This window comes from Corticium candelabrum, chromosome 2, assembly GCF_963422355.1.
Source record: "Corticium candelabrum chromosome 2, ooCorCand1.1, whole genome shotgun sequence".
NCBI lineage: Eukaryota > Metazoa > Porifera > Homoscleromorpha > Homosclerophorida > Plakinidae > Corticium > Corticium candelabrum.
The window spans coordinates 9,276,758-9,296,391 of record NC_085086.1 but is presented as its reverse complement, the minus strand read 5'-3'; the positions used below and the strand labels follow the sequence as shown (position 1 = coordinate 9,296,391).

The following is a 19,634-nucleotide window of genomic DNA, read 5'->3' as shown; positions in this document are numbered from 1 at the left end:
TTTAATGCCTATATTTGCTTAAAACTGAAATTATTTAATGGCTTTGTAACGTTATGTAATGATAAGAAATGTAAAGGAATCAAGTTTGTCCATTTCTAACGAACCTTTGCATGAGACAGGATCAGATGGGTCCCAGAAAGCGGTGGTAGTGTTTGAGACACATTTACGTAAATTGATGCCCTTCCTCTTGTAGCCATTCTTACATGCAAAGGTGATAGTGCTGTTTACTGTTAGGTTGTGCTTTGGTACAATTCCATTTTCTAATTCGATTTCTTGGCATTTCATAACTGAAAAATGAAGTTGTATTTGTCAGCAATATTATTAGGCTTAATTAACATGTATTTATTTACCTTGACATGTTGGGGGTTGATTATTGAGATATCTCCAAGTATTCTTTTCCCAACAATATGCACTCCCCGCGTTCTTCAGTCGGTAGCCATAAAAGCACGAAAAAATTACCTTGTTGGTATTTCCTTGAACTCTTCCATTTTTTAACACAGGCATGTGATCGCAAAAAAATCCTAAAATAAAACCAAATTTTAAAAATTGAGTGGAAGTTATTCTAATAATCAAATTTGGCAGATTATTGGTCCTTTCCATTCTGCGTTTGAATTGCATGTTAGCTTATTAGCATGTTAGTTTGTGAAATCAATAATTTCTCTTACGTTCGCATGAGGGTAGTTCGCCACTCTTTTCGGTCATTGTGTCAATCCATGTTCCTTGCTCAGAGCAATTCCACACGCTACTGCCACCACGAAGTTCGTGACCATCATCACAGACAATAGTGATAGAGTGTGAGTACTCATATACTTCGCCCAATATTGTTCTTTTGTTTTGCTTCATTACTGTGGGACAACGTTTTGCTAAAGACGCCAATATTAAAACTGCATTTTTAAAAAATTATGATAGTGATTACGTTTGCACACCGGCTGTGTATTTGACCATTTCCCAACACAGTGATTGATTGTCTCATTTTGCATACAAATTCTTTCATATTTGTGAAGAGAACTGTTTCCATTGATATCGTAACCATTGTTACACTGATAAGTTGCTATGAAGTCAACAAATATATCAGTCGTGTTGACTGATATTTGACCAAACTTTGGTTTAGATGGTTTGTTGCATTTTACTCCTAAAGTTATAGATACACATTGGTATAGGCTGAAAACAGTTGTAGAGGCAAATATATCTTACGATTGCAGCGTGGTGGCTCACTGGACCATTTACCAGAAGCTTGACAGTTTGAGCCTAAGCTACCCTTAATGCAATAGCCTCTGTTGCACGAGAATTTGACTTCAGCAAGAAATTCGAAATTCTGACCCTCCATTTTACCATTTTCTGGATTTGTAAGTTTTTCACACTTAACGGCTAAACACAAAACTGGGTCATTAGTCTAAGTAACAACTCGTTATCATGCATTACGTTTGCATATTGGATATTTTCTACTTTTACTGTTCTCAGTATCAATCCAAATTCCGTCATGACTACAATGCCAACGAGCTCCTCCTTTTCGAAGATTATAGCCATTAACACATTGGAATTGAATCACTTCTGGAAAATAAAATTTATCTCCAACAATCTTTCTAATTTGAGGATCTGCTATAATTGGCTTTCCACACCTCCTTGCTAACATGTAAAAACAGAAATAAGCTAGTATACTTAATATTTTTACGGGTACAACATCATTACGTTTACAGATTGGCTCATTTTCTGACCATTTTCCTTGGCAGTCAAACGGATTTTCCTTTTGCTGACAGTAAATTGTTGAGTTTCCAATTAATATATACCCAGGATTACAGGCAAAGTTTGCTTGAAATCCAACAGTTATTTCTTGGTTCGTATCTGGTCTCACAGAGCCGTTCATGGGTGATGTCAACATTGAACATTTTACACCTAACAAACGTTGCTGTATTTACCGTAGTACTTCAATGCATTCGATTGCCATGAAACAATCAATTCTTACGTTTACAAGAACGATCTTCAGCAGACCATTTTCCATTTGCAAGACATCTAGTGGTTAGGTTTCCTTTAGCACAGTATCCTTTTTTGCACTTGTATGTGATTTTGTTAGGAAACACGTAGCTTTTCTCTGTAAATTTTGCATTTTGAAGTACTCTTGGTTTCCCGCAGTTCTTTGCTAAACAACCGCAAGTAATAGAAATGTATTAGTATGTGTAATACTGAAATATTATTGAAACTTACGATGGCAAGTGGGAAAGACAATAGAAGATTTCGAGTCAGCGTCAACCCATTCTCCATTCTCGTTGCAGCTGAAATTGGCGATGCCCTTGATGTCATGGCCATTATCACATTGAAAATGAATGATCTTAGAATAAGTGTACTCTTGGCCAGTAATGCTCCCGTTCGTAGGTTTAGCTGGCTTCTGGCACCTTTTAACTTGAGAATAAAGTATCAGTCAATATTTTAAGGTATATTTAAAATTGTGATATTTGGACTTGTATAAAGAGTATGACAACTGCAAATGCAGCCGTCTCTTGCTAAATTCATTTTGTAAAAACAGCATTACATACAAATGTTTTAGGATCATTTACTGTACATTCACCTTCTTGACATAATAATGTTTACCTAACTATAAAAATGTTAAGTCTTGAATTCGCTGAAAACGGTTATTAATTTGTTTATAAAGTTATGTAATGATGTATAATGTAAAGGAATCAAGTTTGTCTATTTCTAACGAACCTTGGCATGAGACAGGATCAGATGGGTCCCAGAAAGCGGTTTTATTGTTAGAGACACATTTACGTGAATTGATGCCTTTCCTCTCGTAGCCTTTCTTACATGCAAATTTGATTGTACTGTTTACTGTCAAGTTGTGCTTTGGTACAATTCCGTTTTCTAATTCGAGTTCTTGGCATTTCATAACTGAAAAATTAAGTTGCTTTTGTCAGCAATATTATCAGACTTTACATGTAGTTATTTACCTTGACATGCTGGGGGTTGTTTATTGAGATATATCCAGGTGTTGTTTTCTCCGCAATATGCGCTACCCGCATTCTTCAGTCGGTAGCCATAAAAACACGAAAAACGTACCTTGTTGCTATTTCCTTCAACTCTTCCTTGCTGCAACACAGGCATATGATCGCAGAAAAATTCTACAATAAAACCAAATTAAAAGAATGAAGTTGAAGTTGTTCTACTTATCAACCTTGGCAGATTATTTCTCCTTCCCACTCTGCGCTTGAATTGCAGGTTAGCTTGTTTTGGCCTTTTTTCATATAGCCGCTATCACATGTATAGTTGACTGTACTGCCAACTGGCTGTCTTGTCTTGTTAGGCAGCTTAGTAGATGCGTTTTTTACTCTCTCTTGCGGTACGTTACATGAAGGAACTACAAAATTTAAAAGTTTTAATAATTACAGTGAAAGTAGCAGTTTGGTGCATGTGTTCGTACCACAGGGAGATAATGACAGCGACCAGTTACCGTGACTAAGACAAGTAATTGTTTGAGAAGAAGTTGGCAAATAGGTTGGCATACATGTGTACGTCGCCTGGGATTTGATCGTTACTGACTGGAAGTCACGTGCAGCAAAACGAATTGGAGGAGGATTTCCACATTCACTAACTAAAAATAAAACTTTCGAAACAATTGACTAAAATTAATAATTATTGGTATCAATCTTACCTACAAACACTTCTAATTCACATACTTGAATTGGTTTATTTCGAACTGGCGTTTTCTTAGTATGGTCAAGAGTTAGGCGAATGAAACAAGAAAGAATTCCATTTCTACATTCAAAAGTGGGATATTGTCCTTGAGTAAGTTGATTGTATGTCTCTCCGCATTGATGTTTTTGACCATTTCTGTCTTCAACTGTTACCTTCATTCCGTTTTGTTGGCGTTGTCGATCCGACCCGTTTCGAAGATATAGCTTAATTGACATTATTGTGTATTCATTTGAAAGAATTAGTCGAAGTTCAGTAACGGCTGTAAAACTGGCTATTGCACATTTCATAAAATTTGTAGCCGATTCTCCACTGTCTGGCGGTATAATACCATCGATTGCGCTTTTTGCGACTGACGTTAGTCCTAACACACGAATCACGTCTGGAAAAAGCTCAATGTGTTTAGTGTTAGTCTTCAAGTCCAGCTTTGATACTAACAAAGCAATCACATGTCAGCCAATAATAACAATACATGCCTTTTTAGCTTTTAATCTCACTTTTCTTACAATCGACGTTTGACCAGTAACCAAACATTCCGCACGTCAACCGTTGTATCGAACGCGGCCAGTATCCTTCATTACATTGAATCTCCAATATTTTTCCTTTCAATGTTTCTTTGAATGGTTTATTTGTGCCTAAAGGAAAGTTACGATGTCTGCACTGCCTCATAGATACGACTCCACTGTTTATCTGTACTTGACACAAAACAAGCTCAGAGACATTGTCATTGCCTAAAGTGCTGTTTATACGGACGTATCTTGCCCATACCCCACCATCAGCTGCACACCTGCGATAACCGACATAATCTGTTGATCTGTTCCATATCCATGCATCTCCACACGAGGTAAATATATGGCTATTGTTTGAAAGTTCAATTTGAATTTTTTCAGTCTTGTTTCTATTCCCTTTAGTTAGGAGAAATCCAACACTGTTGATGACAATTTCTTCTCCTAAATCTGCCATCCACCAAGCATTCTCATCTCGAATAATTGACACAAAACACTGTCTCCAGTTCGTCCCAATCTTTCCATCTTTAGCCAATCTTGATGAAAAGACATTTCCTCCAATTTTTCGTGGCTGCGAAGAAGTTGTTGTAATATTATTCAAGCTCACGGAATAGCCTATGTATAATTATTTTTTTAAATCCTTGATTTATAATTTGATTTTGAGCAATACATTAATACCATAACATGGGCAAGCCTTGCTTTGATCACTTCTTGTCTCGCACATAAGGTCTGTCGACGAGTTGTTAAGATTTCTGTAATATTAATTAGTACATATTTTGGAACTCGTTTACCGTATATCCGGGAACAGTGCCCCATGCAGTACTATAATTTTATAGTTTTTAATCATTATTTGAGTATGGGGCACAATTTGAGCAGGGGCATTATTATTTGGCAAGCATAGAGACTGTTGCATTGTTCGTTACCATACCATTACACTACATAAACAAACTAACTAATCTAATATTACAATTACTCCTAGGATCCTTTTTTCTATCAATGGAGTCGTATTCCTGGTCTGTTGCATACTTTGAATCTTCATCTTCACTCAGTGCTTCTAGATCTGGGTGTTCATTTTATCACAAACGTAGACATTTATAGACGGGCATGCGTCTAACCAGCTAGGTTTGAATACTGCTCCAGTGGAGCACTAATCGAGCATGAGGCATTAGCATTTCATCTTGGGTATTATTATTTCATATAAGTTCACCATGGGCGATTAATATTTTATATAGGCTCACAACGGGGCATTATTACAGTTGGGCACTATTTGGGCATAGGACACTATTCTCTAAAATACAGTATGTTAAACGATCTTTATAGTCTACTAACGTTGATTTTGGACCAATGTATGATCTCCCGTTGTCAGCTGCATTGTAGCACGCAAAGTATAGACCTAATTTAATGTAAAGGTTAGTTTCATGATACCAATTCTGTTTCTCAACTAAACCTGTTTCTGCCGCTGACGTAATCAACCAACACTGTAGAAGCACCGCCCACACACCAAGCAACACCATTTCTACAAGACGTGAACGCTGTTTTTACGATTTTTTCTAAGAGTCAACGATGTGTATACGTTACGAGAAACGACCGATCAGGTAACTAAAAGTTCATGATATCAAAAACTCGACGCAACAGTAGGTTGAGGCAGATAACAGTGCATGCCGTATTTATATCTGCTTGACAGTGTGAGGCTACACGACTCGGATTACCTTGTCGAACACGGTTGTAGAGCTTGCGATGCAACTTCAAATCACGAAATCACTGGAAATCACCTGATTGTCGAACGTGCGCCTTCAATCCGGGAATATAGTGTCGGCGTAGACAGGGCTTTAAATTAATGTAAATGTGTCCGAACTTAATATAAATATGTTTAAAATTAGTATGACATTTTACAAATTAATATTAAGTTTTTGAAAATATTCAGTTTTATCAACTCATACGTCTAGACTAGAGATATACAATTAATGTTGCCAATTGCAACTTTAATTTCTTTATGACGTTGTTGTGTCTATTAGCAATATACTCTACCTAATACGTAATCTACGCTGCGTTGGTCTATATACCACCGCATATATTGCAGGACATAATTCATATCAACTAGTAAGGAAATCTTTTAGATAGATCTCTATTGTATAGCAAAGAAATTCAACTGTACATGTATATATATATATATATATATATATATATATATATACGTAGATTTACTACTTAACTAGCGATGTATCATCTCTGTATTGTATAATTTTGTACATAAAATCACTCTATTAGATTACCGTATGTTTGGCCGCGAATAGTGGCCCATGCACAACTAATGCCCAATAGTGAGCCTATACAAAATGTTAATGCCCAAGCTTGATTAGTGTCCCACTGGGTAGTATTCAAACCCATTCGCGTCTATCAATGTGTACGGTTGTGATAAAATAAACAACCAGATGGAACGACTGAGTGACGATGGAGATTAGACGTATGCAACAGACCAGGAATACGACTTCAGTGAAGCAAAAGTATCCAGGTAGTAGCTGTAAGATTAGATTGGGTAATGTGTTTGTGTTGTGTGATGGCATGCAAACGAACAATGCAACAGTCTCTATGCTTGGGAAATAATAATGCCTCATGCACGAATTGCGCCACGTGTTCTACTAAAACGACGAAAAGTAGTCCCCATGGAGCACTATTCGTGTAAATACGGTTAGACGATCAACCAAGTCCATAATTTTGTGTGGAACAAATCTCCTAAGAACTCCTCCTAGATACGCCACTGGAATACGAAAGTTGCCATGAAACATTACAACAGGATATCACACTTAATTAAATGAGTTAGGCTCTAGTTGGTATGTGAGTTTGATGAAAGAACCGATTATGTCTAGAAAGTTTTTCTAATGAGGGCGAACACGCATAGTTTACCATACAATCTCAAAAGTTTTCACAATAAGCGGGCAGAAAACCACTTGCCTGAGTGACAGTCTGCTCATGATGTTCGACCGTCTCCCTTCCTCCAATTTCTGCCGCAGTGCCTACGGCTACCTTGGAATTTTAGGAATTTTTCAAAGAATTTCTGACTCTAATATTTCAAAGAATACTGGGGCCTGCATAAATTTTAATTAATTAAATTACTTTGAAAATGTAAGGTCTAGTGATACTGTCCAACCTAGCGCGCGTTAGTGGGCAAACACAATTTTGTCACTGCTAAGTTTTCCATAGCATTATTGGAATGAAGCGCGAATATCGAGACTACATACGTAATCAGTACTTTTTTGTTAGTAAAACTCACCTGCATGATAGACTCGTACCCAGAATTATCGCGCGTTCCTTCCACGTGTTTTAGCACGTGGTTGCCTAGCCGCGCCAGAAGTCAGAGAATCCAAGGCTTCAAATGCTGTTATATGCAAGTAAAATTATAATCAAAATTGAATCGCAAAATACAGACAGCCACAACGCTATAAAACATGCTATTGAATCTATCAATAGGAAAACCAGTCGGCTGCACCAGTAGACCGGTCTCCACTGACAGTCTGCATCAACACAATCAAAAAATGTGCACAAGAGAGGGTCCATTCTCGTGATAGCTAAAACATCACAACGTGATGGCGTTTGATAGTCTCTCTCGATATGCCTGAACGTTCTATAGCTTGCTCATCTAATCTACATTCATCTACAAGTACATGACACACGACTGCCTGACGACAGGATGGTAGCAGCTCGGTCTCGACTACGAGGACCTGGTAGAGCTCACGTAACCAGGAGCGGCAGCACTCGCAGTCACAGGATCCTAGAGGAAGAAAACACGACAAACGTCAGTTCACACTCAATGTTAGCTACACTATTGCCTAAACAGCAACAACAACTTAATGTACCTGTGTATGTGTGGCATGTCAATTCAGCAATAGGCGTGGCCTATCACAACGCGCGGTAAAAATGGCCAATTGCGGTCTACCATAACGCGCGCTAAAAAGCGATCATTTGACATAAATAACGCGCACTAAAGGATGACGATTTGTGGCCATCAGATATTGCGAATTTATTCACATACAGCTGTCACCCACTTATGTGTACCACACACTAACCGTTTGGTTTTACATTAATATTAACAAATTAATCAAGTAAATATCAAAGGCCTTGGCCACTGTTGACAAGTCTAGTAATGGTTAGGGGTCCATCCATCTTACCCACCCACCCCTGCCTAATACGAATGACTGTCCATAATTGTCAAACAATTTCTTCATTCTAAATACAGATATCACACATTGCACGCTCTTCTAGTAATCCAACAATGTCACAGCACACGCTCTACTATTAGAAGCAATTTATTCATACTAGACCCGTCACCATGTGAGCGTGACCGATTCGGTTCTGGTTCATCATGTTGCCAGATATACCTGGTCCCATCTGGCTTCTTGCTGGCATTGTTCCTGTTGGACTCCAATGTTCGTAGCTATCATGTTGTCTCTAGCCTTATTGTCCTTTGAGTATTTGTCATGCCATTGTCTTTGCAAATAACTGAAGAAGTTGCATCTTGCTACCACAGACTTTCGATCACTCGTATGCATTGTTCCAGTGTGAAAAAATAGTACGACACTAGACAATGTCTCACCAAATGTCCTGTTTGTCCAACCAAATACTGCACCAGTGTGGGAATGTGTTTGGACAAAACATCCACTCGTACACATACATGATAGAGTAAACCTTGTCTCTTAGCACGTAATGGCCTTTACAATGGTGAGACTGTTAATTTTATGAACTTAGGTGCCTCCTAACATGCTTTATCCAGACAAAAACTCAGCTGCATTTAACGCCATTTCTCCCTTGGAAGTTGGTTGTAAAAAATTACATGCAAAATGGCTGCAGTAGCGGAGGCACTAAATTAGACATGGAACACCATAGAAGAATGTCCTCAGTCTGTCCGAGCCAAAATAATTTCCTACTTTCCACACTGTTGGTTATTGGTCATATACAGGAGCGGATACAGGATGGGGCACCAGGAGCACGTCCCTCTCCAGCAGTGCAGTGCTAGACTGGAGTTACGAGACTGCAATTCGACTCTTCACATACCTGAATGCAATTGTTCTACTTCAGTGGTACAAGGACCTTAGGTCTATGTACTGAATGCCATGTCCTGGTCTGTAAGGAACCAACCGGGAGAGCAGACTCAGTGAGGGAGAGGTGAGTGCAGCCACCGCATGACATGGTATGGTGTGCGATGAATCATTCGGGACAGGTAAAATAACTATACGGGTTCCCCCAGCAAAGGTGCCCCTGTATCCGTCCCTGATATACGGTCATTGGTCATTAGTCATTTGGTCTTTGGTCATCATTGGTCATTGTTTACTCATTCTCTCTTCCTCTTCTGTACACCAAAAGAGTAAGCTTCTTTTTACATGATCACATTACTGACATGTCACATCTGCACATGCATAATGTTCGCATGATCTCAGTCTGCTGACCCACCCACACACTTCGAATGTTCGAATTCAAAATCATTCAATAATTATGGACAACCCCTTACGTCTATGCCCAAGAGTGCTCTATGAAAGGGCAATACAGTCACACAACAAGCAAACAGCATGGACTTGGTTCCTTGCTTACATAGGCAATTGCTTGTTAGACAAGTCACAAAACGAGCACAGTTTCTTACCATTTGTGCTGATCCTGACGTAAACATTTCGGCAGCAATGTAATCTTCGAGATCCTTCAGCAGGTCCTCGTTCGGGTAAGTTGGGTAGAACAGACCGGGTGGCGACGAGAGCCCGTTCGCATGCTGCAAGCCGCCTGTCTGAGAACACGACACAGGGGCAGACACGGGAGGTACTACGCCCCGCATTGTGACAGTTGGTAGTCATGACTACCGTAATTGCTCGGCTTCACAATGTCAATTCCGTTCGTCGGATGAGAACAGTTGGCACGTACGTTTGGCTTCACGGCCTTCGTCGGTTTCGTGGCGTGTGCTGCGGACATGAACGAGGCATGGAGTTCGTTTCGTCCCACTCTGAGCACTCGGATACGTCACATAGTCAGTCATGCCATAGTATTGAGACGGTGATATACTATGTTGTAGACCTTCTGTTGATAAACACGAATTATGTTGTTGTAGAGACTGAGACCGGTAGATATCCTCGTGTGTGTACGTAGCCTCGTACCAGACCCTCTCGCGCGTCGTGCCCGGTTCCCGTATAACACGAAAACGCTGGAGAGAGTCTGGGATCATACCGCCTACCGTTTATGCTGTTAGATGATCATCTTAGCTCGTATGTCACAAAGCCTCGGGCTACTAACACGATTAGTGTAAGTGCTATTCTCATGTGTCACACAGAAAGTCTCTTGGACGTGGACGCGTTTCTCCTGCGATCGCCAATATATCTCTTACGTTGAACAACCTGCAGGATGTTTTCAGAAGACGTACAAGACACGGTAAGCTGGGAGGTGGGAACCCTTTGGGTAGGCTGTTACGTAATGGTAGAATCTTTTTATTAGTACCAGAGTGGTAGGTCTCAGACATAGCATAGGGTACTTGATCCGCACAGCTGTGCGCAGACTCTTCACAAAGCGCGGAATGGCTTCTGAAAGCGCGAATTTTGAACTCGGTCTGAAATCTGTTCTTTCCGACGTATTTGGACACCATAGTTTTCGTGAAGGTCAACTTGAGGCCTCCAAGGCGATTCTTTCGAACAAGGATGTGTTTGTTCGACTGAAGACTTCGGGCGGCAAGTCTTTGTGCTACCTACTGCCTGCCCTTCTCTTGAACGGAGCGTGTGTGATCATTAGCCCGCTGATATCATTGATGCATGATCAGGTAGGTGTAGTTGCTTGAAGCAGCCAGTTTGCTTTAGTTATTAGCCTCCTGATGATTCAAGGTCGCCAAACTGGTAAAAAAGGGAGTGTCTGTCACACGAATTGAGTCCTTGTCAGACGAGAAACTGTTGAAAGACATTTCTTCCAGCAAGTACAAACTAAGTGAGTAGTATTGGACATTCTTTTGGTCAGGCAATGGTGGGTAACAGTGGTTTGTATAGTTTATACGTCTCCAGAAGCGATCACATCAAGTTTTTGGCGAAACGCATTGTCTAGGCAATTGAAGACAGCAATCTCCTTCATTGCTATTGATGAAGTACATCTGATCGAAGAGTGGGGGTCTACATTTAGACCTTCTTACAAGGAACTAAGTTTTATTCGTTCTTGCCTGCCTACTGTCCCTATTATGGCTCTCTCAGCAACAGCTCCACTTTTCCTTATTACTTCTGTAACCCAACATCTGAATATGCCTGACTATATTCTAGTATCTGGATCTCTAAATCGTCCAAACTTATATTTTTCTTTGGATTCATCCACCTCTATTTCGTCAGTCTTCCACTTGTTAGCTTCTATGTTGTCCTCTGTAAAGTATTCTAAAGATATTCCAAAAACTCTTATATTTTGCAGATCAAAGGATGTTTTGTATAAAGTGTATATTCATCTTGTGTACAGCTGCAGTAGTATAACCAGGGGTACAGTAGGACAATACCATGCCACAATGACACTTGAGGGGCAATCTCAACACTATGGAGAATTCAAGTGTGGCAAGCAGCGAGTCATGGTAGCTACTAGTGCGTTTGGCCTTGGTGTGGACATTGATGACATCAGTGAAGTTATTCTATTCGGTTTGCCAGACAGTGGATCTGAGCTTGTGCAGCTTGCTGGACGTGGAGGGAGAGATCCACTAAGGTTGTGCCTTGTTCGGTTTGTGGCACACTCTCAGGACCGTAGGCTGTCAGTGTGCAACAACGAAATTGTGACTCTTGCCTCAAATAAGGTCTGTTTGAGAAGAGTTCTTGTTTACAAGATTTTGCAGTCAGATGAGCCATTACCTGATAGTGATTTGTGCTGTTCCTTCTGCAATGCATCTGATGAGCGACCTCATATTTTTCAGCCAGAGGTGGATTGCACCTTACCACTTCCTCCTATTCCATGCAGATCTGCACCGTTGAGATCACGTCGTGTTGTTTGCTGGTCAGAGAGGTGCTTTGAGGAAAGCACTACTTGAACTTAGAAGGACGGCAGGTGGCACAAGATACAGAATGAGAGGACTAGATGGGGTCTTATCCATGTTAGTGATTGATAAACTAGTAACAAAATGTAATAAGATTCGATCAGAAAATGATGTTAGGTCACTAGGAGTTGTAAGGTACTTCAGTTTAGCAGTTTTTAAGTTAATTGAGTTTCACATTCCTTGCACTATAGCCAATATTAGTAGTGATGGTACAAGGAGCACTTCAGCTTGTAGACATGTTTTAGGAGAGATTACAAATCACTAGTAACTCACTTTAGGCTATGTTTCTCAATACAAGTAGTTACGATATTATGTACATGTGTCTATTTCTGTCATAGCTGTATGTCATCAAGAAAATCAATTTCTTCATGGTCTTCAGTGGACTGATTGTCCTCAATTCTCAGGTCTGTCTTACTTAGGAACTTTGCAATCCATTGCTTGGATAAGGCAACTTCATATCCTTTTTTCTCTGGTGTTGTGAAATGTCTTTTAGATGGCAACTTTCTTTTGGGAATCCGACAAGTGACTTGACTGGCCAATAGATTGGATGTCATCATTTGGATGTCTTTTTCAGCACTTGTACTTGTATGCCTTGTACCTACATGAGGAGCATGAACTTCCTGATCGCATAACAGTGCAGCATCATGTAATAGCTGAGATGCTAAGCTTATTACTCTTAAATGATGGAGGGTGATACTGCCACCAGAAGATCGTAAAGCTGTTTTGATGACAAGATTGTGGTGTTCTACTGCCATGTCTATTGCTTTCCCATGACCAGGTATGCCCAGAGAATTAACAGCTCTGTTGTGAGTTACTATGTAAGCAAGCCTCTTGGAAAAGTCAGCCTTCAGATTGGCTAAGAGATTTGCTGCTTCATTGCTGTAGTTGCTTCTCTTTGTTGCGAGGAAGTACAGTAACCACATTCGCCAATGTTGGATAACTCTTGGGCCATCTTCGTACTTGATGGCTTCCTCAAATCTTCATAAAGGAGGGCCATGCGCAGAAAAGAACGATGGAAATTATACAGGTTGTCTGCATCATGGTCATCTTCATCTGTTCCTATAACTGGCACGTCATTGGCGAATCTCTCTGCTGTTTCGTTTAGCCATGAGTTCGTTATAATGGTTGCATCTTGTACAATTAAATCTGAGGTAGCAGATATATTGAGAAAGGTGATGAGGGATGCAGTCAGATGTGCTTCTAATGCATGTTTGAGGAACTCATCGGATTGTTGAAATTTTTTTGCAGCAGCGGTGACTCCACTTCGGTTGATCAGTTTGCTGAGATGAGCCAATGAGCCAGGAAAATCATGTGACTCCCAGAATATGAGGAAGATGACTTTTAGGCACTCCCATGCGAAGTGGAAATCACCAGGATTCTCTTTCGCCCATAGGAGGCGTGCTGAAGGAATATCTGCTACCCTTCTACGCCGAGCTGCACGAATTGCCCTGCAAGTCGCTTGGTCACCGACAACACATTGTTGAACAGTGTCATCTATCGCCAGCATTTTTTGAAATTCTTCAAGAATAGTAACATTATTGTCAGTGTAACTTTCATCTATGTCTATCACTGCAATAGGGTGAATAATAGATTTTGTTGTTGGGTGGTCATGGTTGTCATATTGATGTCTTGCTTTAAGGTGATTGCAGCATTTGAACCTGTGTATGAGTACCTTCTGAACTCTTGTCTGAGCAGATTCGTGAAATGTTTTGTCGTCATCATCATTCGGTAGAATGTCTTCCACAGCTAAATCTCCTCGAGTGCATTGTGGTAATTCTGTTGTGTTGTAATCAGGTGGGGGAAGTCTGGCTACTTTGACAGCCAAACGGCTCGTGAAGTTCCATGCCTCTGTATGTCTGGCATGTCTCTCATGGGTGACACGTTTCTCAATATTTATGTTGTCATAGGCAACGATCCAGTCTCCATGTTGAAGCTCTCTGTTCTGCTCTATTGCCTTTGCAGCGTTTTCCACATACCTAAACGTTTGACTATATGACAAGCAGACACCCATATGGTTAAGAGTAGTAATGACTTGTTTACTAGTTGCCCTGGCAACCAACATCAAACTAACTAGAAGCTGAAAACCTTTGACCTTGTCACTTGCCTTCTTCGCTAGTAAGCAGACTGCTGCCAAGCTGTAGATATCTTTTGGTCCTGTAGTGGTGTCAGTTTGGCCTATCGAGGAAAGCAGTGATGTAATTTTGGAGCGTGTGTAAGTAATTGGCTGTGTAGATTATGTAAACTAAAGTCTGCAGTCAGTGAAGATGCATCTGCTGCATCAACTGGACCTGTTGACATGATTCCTCCAGCTCTCTGTAGCGCATTCAGCTCTGCGTTAATTTCTTAGGGTTAGATTGACTCTCAATAATTGATTGTTGCAGTTCAGCCTCCAAGTCTTGTCCGCGCTTCTTTTCACGTTTGAGCTCAGCTTCTAATTGTGTAATTCGTAGTAGATGGTCAGAGGTCGGTGATGTAATATCCTTTGATGACTCTTGTATGCAAGAACGTTTGGCTGGACTTTCCTCATGATCACTTTTTCTCCGGATACCGCAGTAAACGTATGAGCGGCAGCCGTGAACTCTGGCGCTTTTCCTCTCTACAGTTGATCCAAAGGCAAGGCGCACTAGCTTGCCAACATCCACAGAAGACAGCGTTGCCTTTCCGGCGGCCAACAAGCTACAGTTGACGCTGTTCATTACCACTTTCGTTGGAACTCTATCTGATGAGCTTCCCGACTCATATTGTTCTTGTAGCCTAGCACAGTCATAGAGCAGCGCTTAGTGCATGCATAGACTCCAGGCTACTGGTAATCAAATCACATTGGACCTTACAGCTTCAGGTAACGTGAATCGAACTCAGGAGATCGCTCTGTGAATGAATCGGTTTCCATGTCGCATAGACGAACGAAAAACAAACAATGAATGTATGCAATTCTGGGATATCACAGATAGCGTAATGCCTAATTTGCTTTGATAGAAAGGTGTATTGTTACCGCATAATGAACTAATAGTATGAAAGTATTGACGTTGGTGACGTGGGGTGACACTTAGATGACGTGGGTGACACTAGGTGAAGAAAGTAGGCGGTATGAACCCAGACCCTCTCCAGCGTTTTCGTATTATACGGGAACCGGGCACGACGCGCGAGAGGGTCTGGTACGAAGCTATGTGTACGCACGATGATGATTCGTCGTCATCAACGGTTCTTCACACGGAATGCTCGGTAGCAAACGTATTTGACTGTTGGACGCATCGGATGCAAACAGAGTCTCACTCGAGTGATGAAGCTGGGGCGACGTCTCGTATGGAGAGATGGTCGGTGGAGGTTGAATTTTCCCGGTTGATATAAACTCGGATTTGACGACGGGGGAGATAAAACGGCCGGATTGCTGGTGTGTGTTCCTTCCCTGCTGGATGGCGTGTGTGGTGGTTTCTTGAGAGACTGAGAAGACGTCGCCGACGCGGGACTGTCCAGTGAATACGTCGACATCTGTGAATCCTGTGGAAACGACTCGTCGCCCGACGAGATGACCGAATTGTTCTCCAAGTCGGCCATCATCTTGTTGGCCAATGCCATGGCTTGAAACGAGAGGTTGTCAAGCGGTGGATGCTTCGGGTAGGAAATGTCTGGTGGGTGAAACACGTCAAGTGACATATCAGTAGATCGGCCTTGAGCTGAAACTTCTTCCAGAGCCTCTTCCTGACTAAAAATACACATTGACATTAACTAGGCAAACACCTAAACTGATTATTTACGAGACATTGGACGACTGCTGTAGTACTGTATCTACTCTTGTATCACCACATTATCCATCAAGCCCCCAATCCCCAACTTCGGGCCCAGTGTCTGACATTTTCACACCTACATTCGATTTAATTGGTGTTAAATGGCACCCAGATAATGACAAAAATTAGATAGACAAACAAACAGACAGACAGTAAACAGACAAAACACAAACAAACATACTGACAAATAAGCAGACAAACAGACAGACAAACAGACTGACAAACAGACAGACAAATAGACAGACAAACAGCCAGATAAACAGACAAACAAACTGACTGACAAACAGACAGACAGAGAGAAAAACATACAAACAGACAGGTGGACACACAGACAGACAAGCAGATACACAAACAGTGTCAAGGCAGCTGGACATATCGGTCCGAGAGTCATGGACAGCTATTAGAAACGACACAATTATAAAGTCATTTCTCCACTCTGGTATTCCAAATACGGTGAACGGCTCACAAGACGACAAGCTTCTTGATCATTTTCCAACTGAAACAAGAAGCTGCAGAGTTGTTGACTGACTCTTCTTTATCTGATGCAGAATTTAGAGGCTCTAGTGAATGTGAGATGACATAGGACTAGTAGATAGTGCCAGTAATTAGTCAAACACATCTACCAATTAGCTCCTAAAGGTGTCAGTCATATCAGGACCCAATCCCATACTTCACAGACTAAGCTGACGTGCCATGTGTGTGGCATAAACAAGATTAGGTACGGTATGGCATCAAATGTGTTGAACTCACTTAATGACGTAGTTAGTGACGACGATGTACTCGGCCCTCGCCATCTTGTTGTTGTACATGATCGCCGCACGCGACTGCAGCCACACCCACTGACCGTCGCGTCTCAGAAATCGATAATATTCACTCACACCTTCGCCTTTAGCGATCGCTACAACACAAAATGCTCGACTGAATTCCACGAACCAACATAGTAGTTGTTGATTTAAATGGTAGAATTTTCGATATACGGATATGGCCCATTTGTTTTTAGGCTGTAAAGCAGGATGGTGAAATTGCTCTGGTCGGGCTGGGGATGGCGGCTCTGGGATGCTGATATATCATTTTATAATCAGTATTACTATTTGATATCAATGAAAATATTTGCAACAGTCCTAAACTCCTCGGCAACTAAAAATTTTGTGAGTTTGCCAAGGTGTCGACTAGGTCTGCTGTAGAATTTCAAACACTGCTGTCTGTGGGTCTGTTTGTCTGTCTGTCAGTCTGTCTGTCTGTTTCTTCGTCCGTTCACGTGTCTGTCTCTGTCTGTCTGTCCATCTGTCTGTTCTTCTGTCTGTCTGCCTGCCTGTCTCATTGTTCGAAAAAGTAAACGTCACCCTGTCATATGACAGCTAATTGAGTTTTATTGACAACCAATTATACCAGTGAAGTTGCCATCCTGACTACAGTAGAATACCCAGAGAACTTGTTTTATGCTGTAGAGATGAATAGCTAAATTGCTAAATTGGGGGTAGGGTGGCGCCTCTGGAGTCCTGGGATATCGCTTACGTACCATAACAATCAGAATCCCTATTTGATATCAATGAGACCTATGTAGCACACCTAAACTCCTCCCTCCCTCCCTACCTCCCTCCCTCCCTCCCTCCCTCCCTCCCTCCCCCCTCCTCCCTCCCTCCCTCCCCCCTCCTTCCCTCTCTCTCTCTCTTTCTCTCTCTCTCCATATATATATATATATATATATACCGAGATTTACTAATTGACTAGCAATGCATCATATCGTTACTGTATAACAATAATTTGTACATAAATTTATACTACCGTATTCCCGACCGCGAACAGTCGCCCATGCAGAAATAATGCCCATGGTGAGCCTTCACGAGATAATAATGCCCCATGCTCGATTAGTGTCCGACTGGGGTAGTATTCAAACCCATTCGGCTGCACGAGCAGACCGGTCTCCACTGACAGTCTGCATCAACACAATCAAAAATGTACACAAGAGAGGGTTCATTCTCGTGACAGCTAGAGGATCACAACGTGATGGCGTTTGATAGTCTCTCTCGATATGCCTGAGCATACTATAGCTTGCTCATCTAATCTAAATTGATCTACAAGTACATGACACACGAATGCCAGACGACAGGATGGTAACAGCTCGGTCTCGACTACGACGACCTCGTAGAGCTCACGTAACCGGAACCGGCGGCACTCGCAGTCACTGGATCCTAGAGAAAGAAAACACGACAAATGTCAGTTACACTATTACCTAAACAGCAACAACAACTTAATTAATGTACCAGTTGAAGTGTGGAATGTCACTTCAGTGAAAGGCGTGGGCTATCATAACGCGCGCTAAAGGATAACCATTTGTGGTCTTCACATCTTGCGAGTTCATTCACATACAGCTGTCATCCACGTGTATGTACACAACACTGGCCGTTTGGTTTTACATTGATATTAACAAATTAATCAAGTTAAAATTAATGGCTTTAATATTTTTATAATATATTATGGCATACTATAAATGTACTGTATCATTAATAACGAGTCGATAAAGCGACGAATGAGATATAGCATCAATATTGTGTGTTTCTAAGTAGATTTTGTTTTAAAAGCAACACATTCTTCTAGAAAGACAGATAGGTTGTAGTACAAGATCTGTTTCATAAACTGAGTGCTTTCAGTCAATGATGACGCTTTGCGAGACCACTTAGAGTCTCCTGCTATGAAAAATGCTACGTACATGTCTCCTCGCACACAAAATGAGATTATCGAAGTTTTAGAAAAACATTATTTTGCGAGGTATTTTAAATGAGCTGAAATCTGCTAGATGTTGTACGATTCTAACTGATGAGGTGACTTCGCACAACGTTGAACACCTCGCCATCTGTGCTAGATTTGTGGATGGACTCAATCAGGTGCGTGAAGAGTTTCTTGGCTTTATCCCTTTGAAACGCATCACTGGGAAGCAAATAGCAGACGCAATTACATCATTTCCTGACGACAATGGGATTGAAGTCAAAAACATACGTGGTCAAGGATATGACGGTGCAAGTAACATGGCGTCAGAAGGCGATGGTGTACAAGCCCACATTCGAGAAGAGGCTCCACTTGCCACCTACGTTCATTGCTGCAGCCATGCCTTGAATCTTGTTATAACCAAATCTTGCTCTATACCAGACATACGCAACATCTTGGATCGACTCCATCACTGCTATCGATTCTTTCTGAACAGCCCAAAAAAAGGTCGTAGCTTGTTAGAACTCATTGTATCAAGCTACGTCCTGGATGCTGACAAACGCAAGCCTCTCCTTGATCTCTGCAAGACCCGTTGGGTGGAGAGGCACAAGGCTTATGAGCGTTTTTATCAAGGATATAAGTTTATCGCACAAGTGCTAGAGCTTATCGGGCATAAGAAGCATTTGGAGACGTATGGTGACATGTACGCGGACTGAGACACTGCTAACCGGATTGAGGCTCAGCAGATTCTTGCTGCAATCACATCATTTGGTTTCATTGTCAGTTTCCTGACTCTGTATGAGTATATGTCACACTTGGCTGGCATTACCGTAAAACTGCAAAATAGAAGTCTTGATATTATGCAAGTGCACCAAATTGTCATCGAAACCATTGACACTTACCGGGATGAGCGTCAGGTAGTCAACAGAGGTT

The 19,634-nt window shown here is 41.3% G+C and overlaps 1 protein-coding gene and 1 long non-coding RNA gene across 2 annotated transcripts; both read right to left on the bottom strand.

The window, feature by feature from the left end:
• Window positions 1-51: 51 nt before the first annotated feature.
• On the bottom strand, window positions 52-3,902 carry LOC134176495 (sushi, von Willebrand factor type A, EGF and pentraxin domain-containing protein 1-like). The gene is made up of 14 exons (XM_062643164.1): window positions 3,644-3,902; window positions 3,413-3,583; window positions 3,167-3,349; window positions 2,943-3,113; window positions 2,701-2,883; window positions 2,203-2,397; window positions 1,964-2,137; window positions 1,690-1,893; window positions 1,423-1,626; window positions 1,195-1,368; window positions 917-1,132; window positions 666-863; window positions 351-521; window positions 52-287 (listed from the first exon to the last, which is right to left on the bottom strand). The coding sequence occupies exons 1-14, from the start codon at window positions 3,900-3,902 to the stop codon at window positions 52-54; spliced, it is 2,739 nt and encodes a 912-aa protein (XP_062499148.1).
• A 3,662-nt stretch (window positions 3,903-7,564) lies between these two features.
• LOC134176247 (uncharacterized) lies at window positions 7,565-10,272 on the bottom strand. The gene is made up of 2 exons (XR_009969285.1): window positions 9,823-10,272; window positions 7,565-7,959 (listed from the first exon to the last, which is right to left on the bottom strand). It is a non-coding gene; the product is annotated as an uncharacterized LOC134176247 (long non-coding RNA).
• Between the last annotated feature and the right edge of the window lie 9,362 nt (window positions 10,273-19,634).

Bases quoted from the DNA above. Each gene is read 5' to 3' on its own strand.
- LOC134176495 (XM_062643164.1), bottom strand. From the start codon at position 3,902: ATGTCAATTAAGCTATATCTTCGAAACGGGTCGGATCGACAACGCCAA. The intron at 1,133-1,194 runs GTAAGATATATT...CTATAACTTTAG, and splicing joins TGAGCCACCACGCTGCAATC to GAGTAAAATGCAACAAACCA. The intron at 288-350 runs GTAAATAAATAC...TTCATTTTTCAG, and splicing joins TCAACCCCCAACATGTCAAG to TTATGAAATGCCAAGAAATC.